General features: G+C 51.9%; 1 protein-coding gene across 1 annotated transcript; it reads right to left on the bottom strand.

Moving 5' to 3' along the window:
- Positions 1 to 399: 399 nt before the first annotated feature.
- LOC123145061 (uncharacterized) lies at positions 400 to 2,425 on the bottom strand. Its single transcript, XM_044564369.1, has one exon. It carries the CDS (start codon positions 2,223 to 2,225, stop codon positions 1,155 to 1,157), a length of 1,071 nt encoding a protein of 356 aa, XP_044420304.1. The 5' UTR covers positions 2,226 to 2,425; the 3' UTR covers positions 400 to 1,154.
- Between the last annotated feature and the right edge of the window lie 2,545 nt (positions 2,426 to 4,970).

Raw genomic sequence — 4,970 nt, 5'->3', positions numbered from 1 at the left:
TGCCGTTCCCCTCCTCGGAGGCGCCGTCGAGGTTCGTGCCCTCTCCCTCCCGCTCCATGCCCAGGAGAAATCACATGTCTTGCGGAGACAGGTCGACAGCGGCGCGGCGTGCGCCGCCTCCTTCTTGAAGGTGCCGGCTTGGGCAAGGTGGGAGAGTGCTGTGGTGCTGGGCGGTGGTGGCTGGGTTGCTGCGTCTTCGGCGAGGGATTTGGAGCATGGTGCTTTGTCTCTGAATTAGTGTTGGTCCGTTGTCCTCTCGATTTGGCCATTAGCCGATCTGTGCTTGCTTGCTCAACGTCTTTGCCTTGGGCAGGGAGGGGATAGGGATCCTCTCCTTTGTGTTGGCAACAACCAGATGCGGTTGCTAGGTCACGGAGCTGATTCTGCGGGTTGATCTGATTCCAGTTATGGATGCTCCATTTTCTCCTTGCTGTTTGTTTGTTCAGTGACAGCTCCCTTGTGCAGTTTTTCCTCTTCGTGCTTGTATCAGTGGGCTGCGGTGTGGACTTTCATCTGGTACCCTTCGTGCAGCGCCGTGTCGAGCTGAGTATCTCCCTTGGTGCCCAGAATCATGCCCTTTCCTTGCTCTGGGAGGGCAATTCCATCTTCCGGCGGTCCGGCGCCTTTCGAGCCAAGGCGAGGGGCAGGGGTCCCCTCCGGATTTGGAGAGGAGCGGCATGGTTTCGATGTGCACCTTCCAGGGTAGATGAGGGCTCGGTTCATCGACGGTGGGCAATGGCTCCGCCCGAAGTTCCCCTCTGTTTGTCCTACTGATCATAGTTCACTTGGAGGACTCCGTTGACTACAAGCTAGTGCTTATTCTGTTTACTTTTATAGGGCGTGTAGTCTTTGGTGCTTGTAAGCTGCTTCGGCATCACCGTGTACCTGCAGTTTGTTTTCTTTTCTGTTTCCAGTTGGTTGTATTGGTGGCCTTGTGTACGGCATCACCGTGTACCTGCAGTTTGTTTTCTTTTCTGTTTCCAATTGGTTGTATTGGTGGCCTTGTGTAATCCCTGGCCGGTTGATGGCTTTGTTAATTCAAAGTCGGGCTCTTCTTGAGCCTCCGTTCTAAAAACACTGCCCTTTTCTATATACAAATTTCATCACATAAGTCGAGATTGTTTATGGCTCCAACGTCCGGGGATTGCTATTCTTCAGAAGCTTGGGCTGAGAATGTTGAGCAGGGAGACTCTGGTGTTGACCAGGGCCCGGAAGACGCTCTCGCCGCTGTTCTCCACGTCCGCAATGCACCGTCCGAGGTTGTCCATGCGCTCAAACGCCGCCTTCCGGTCCTCCTCCTCCGGGTCTAGGTCAACCAGGGCCGCGTCGGGCTGGGGCTGCTTGGCGGAGGAGCCGTCGTTGGCCTCCTGCTTGCTCGCCGACCGGCGCTTCGCGCGCGACATCCAGCGCATCAGGTCAGCGACCCACCATATGCGCATGGACGACGGCTTGGTGGTGACGATGTGGTGGCCGGTTCTCGGCGCGGCCGACGAGGAGGCGAACCTTGCGGGAGAGGGCATCCAGCACGGTGCGCTGACGACGTCGACGCGGGCCGTGGCGGCGGCAATGGACAGGGCGGACACGCCAGAGAAGACCGCGGCCGAGGCAGACGCGACGGCCGCCGCCGCGTCGACGATGGCGGCGGCAAGAGCGGCCGCGTCCGACGGGAGGCCGGCGGGCGCGGGAGGCGGCGCCTTGCCGGCCACGGCGCGGGCGGAGGAGGCGATCCGCGGGAGGTCGCGGCCGGACCGACGAAGCCCGCGCGCGGCGGACGCCAGGCGCGCCGGGTCCTCGCGCCGCAGCGCCGCGCGCGCCTCGGCCTGGAGCGCGGTGAGCGCGACCAGCACGTCGCGGAAGCTGCCGTGCGCGTCGGCCAGGCGGAGGAAGTCGTCGAGCAGCCGCTCCGCGAACGGCGAGCGGCCGAGCCGCCGCAGCGGCTCCTGGGCCTGCGGGTGGTGGAGCAGCTCGGAGAGCGACACCAGCACCCGCCCCAGCTGCTCCGCGGCCTCCGCGATCGAGCGCGCCGTCGCGGCCGACGCCAGGCCCCCCGCCAGATCGCGCAGCGCCGCGACGTCTTCGTCGAGCTGGAGCACCAGGGGGTGGAACCTGCAGGGAAGGCTCGCCGAGCGGACGCGGTAGCCGGCCGCGGACTTCCCGTTCGACCCCGCCGCCGGCGCGGACTTGGGCGCGGGGAACGAGATCGTGCGGCGGAAACCGACCACCATCCTGCGACCGCGACCTTGCAGCAGCGCCGTCGCTGTCGCTGGAACGGGATCGATGGATCGGGCGATGGGCTGACCTATGCGCGGCGGCGGCCGGCGTGGAGCACCTGGAGGAGAAGGGGGAGATGGGGGCGTTTTGTTTTCAAAGTGCGAAGTGAGATTCGGGAATGGGATGGAAGCCGTGGATGGGGTGGATCGATCGCACGGCCGGTCGTTATATAAAGCAGAGCAGGGGAGGTGCAAACGGTGGAGGCGACTAGGCGTGGAGCTGGACCAGACTAGTTCTACTCTGCCCTAGGTTAGACTAGCCACAGTAACTTTAAGTCCAACTTAGCAAATTTGTCTATGTGACAATGAGTTAATGAAGAGAGAGTTAGTTTTATTACTTAGCTAGTTACTGTAACATCACACATATCAAGGCAAGATAAGTCTATAGCATAATAAGTGAAGTGTTGCATGTTACTACACATATGTTACTTCCCACTATAGAGGTAGTAACATAGAGTAGTAACATGCTCTAACATGCTCATGTTACTACTCTATGTTACTACCCATTGTGGCTAGTCTTATGCACCGCACGCACACGACATTTGAAGGTTTTTCTAGGTTGGGGCCCGGCTGGCAGAATGGCATGGCAGGCTTTGGCCACGTTTGGTGGCGTTACCGGCGGAGTATGAGTGTTGATGGTCCCTCGACAGTTTTTTGAAACCAAATATTTGTTTTTATTTGTTTTTTAATGCAGTACCAATTACTCCCTCCGTTCCTATTTTTGTTTTTTTAGAGATTTCAACAAGTGACTATGTACGGAGCAAAATGAGTGAATCTACACTCTAAAATATGGTTATATACATCCGTATGTGGCAGTCCATTTGAAATATCTAAAAACACAAATATTTAGGAACGGACGGAGTACAATGTACACAGTATATGTGTACATGCATTATATGGCATATCTAGATTTAAGATAATACATCACATCTAACTATAACATCATCGCACATCGAAAGATAAATAAAGGCTTTTTAGTCTTGGTTGTTTCTGTTATTGGTTGGGTTTTGTTGTTGTTGCACAAAACAGAAAAAACAAGTTGTTCATGGATGGATCTGGGCTTCTAGCTACAGCTTGTCCCGTGTCTTGACTTGGCTACATTTAGAGTTTGGCATGTTTGAACCATTGCATGTGGCTTGAAGAATGTACATATGAAGAATTTGGTCAAATAGTGGGTCTCCTTGGCGAAAATATGAGGTGTCTCGATGTAGAGCTTGTGAGAAATGTTGTGACATTTTTTTGTTTTTTATAAACTATTTGGTGAAATAAAAAGTCCACGAATTGGAAAGGAAAAGGAAATTTGAAAATTTTCACAAATAAAAAAAGATAGCGAATACGAAAAAATATGTTTGTGAAAAAACATGTCGAGAAATTTGAAAAAAGTTCATTATTTTTTTAAACAGTAAACATGAAAATCATGATTTAAAAAAAAGTTCATAATTTTAAGACAATGTTCATGAATTTTCTTAAAATTGTGATAAAAAAAGATCGGGCCCTAGTTGCGAGTTGGGGATGGACTTGCAACTGGGACACAAAGAAGGTCGGGCCCCAGTTACGAGTCAAGAGTGGGATTGCAACTGAGACAAAAAAAGATCCGGCCCCAGTTGCGAGCCGAGTGTGGACTTGCAACTGGAAAAAAGGTTGGGCCCTAGTTGCCAGCCGACGGTGGACTTGCAACTGGGACAAAAATGGGTCGGGGGCAGTTGCGAGTCAAGGGTGGACCTGCAACTGGGACAAAAAAAGGTCGTGCCCTAGTTGCGAGTAGAGGATAGACTTGCAACTAGGACAAAAAAGTGTTGGGCCTCAGTTGCGAGTCGAGGGTGGACTTGCAACTGAGACAAAAAAAAAGGCCGGACCCTAGTTGCAAGTCAAGGTGGACTTGCAACTGGGAAAAAGAAGGTAGGGCCAGTTGTGAGTCGGCACTAGACTTGCAACCGGGATAAAAAAAAAAGGTTAACCCCGATTGTGAGTCGGGGTTGGACTATCAATTGGGGAAAAAAGGTCGGGCTCCAGTTGTGAGTCGATGGTGGACTTGCAACTGGATCAGGCCCAGTTGCGAGTCAAAGGTGGACTTACAACCCAGTTGAGTCAATGGTGGACTTGCAATTGGTTCCAAAAAATCGGGCCCCATTGCGAGTTGAAGGTGGACTTGCAATTGGGACTAAAAGATCGGGCTCCGGTTGAGAGTCGAGGGTAAAGTTGCAACTGTGACAAAAAAAGGTTGGTCCACAGTCGCGATTCGAGGATGGGCTTGTAACTGGAAGAAAAAAACTTCGAGCCCAGTTGCAAGTCAAGGATGGACATGCAAATGAGAAAAAAGAGGTCGAGGCCTCTTGATAACCCACAAGTATAGGAAAACAATTGTAGCCTTTTCGATGAGTAAGAGTGTCGAACCCAATGAGGAGCTAAAGGTAGAAGTAATATTCTCTCAAGTTCTATCGACCACCAATACAACTCTATGCACACCAATGTTTGCTTTACCTAGAAACAAGTAATAAAATTAGAAATACTTTGTAGGTGAAGTAGGATAAGTTTGCAAGATAATAAAAAACATGAAAATAAAAGTTAGATGTTGTTTTAATAAAATAACAATTAAGTTAGTATAGCGAGTGTGGAAAAGTAATGGTAGGATTTGCAGAATTGTCCCTAAGCAATTGGCTAAGTTACTAGACCGATGGCAAATTTTTATGTGGGAGAGGC

Source organism: Triticum aestivum, chromosome 6D (genome assembly GCF_018294505.1).
Source record: "Triticum aestivum cultivar Chinese Spring chromosome 6D, IWGSC CS RefSeq v2.1, whole genome shotgun sequence".
NCBI classification, from domain to species: Eukaryota; Viridiplantae; Streptophyta; class Magnoliopsida; order Poales; family Poaceae; genus Triticum; species Triticum aestivum.
Note: the sequence above shows the minus strand (reverse complement) of the source record. Positions and strands in the feature narration are given on the sequence as shown.

Excerpts from the sequence above, each read along its gene's own strand:
- LOC123145061 (XM_044564369.1), bottom strand. The coding sequence starts at position 2,225 with ATGGTGGTCGGTTTCCGCCGCACGATCTCGTTCCCCGCGCCCAAGTCC.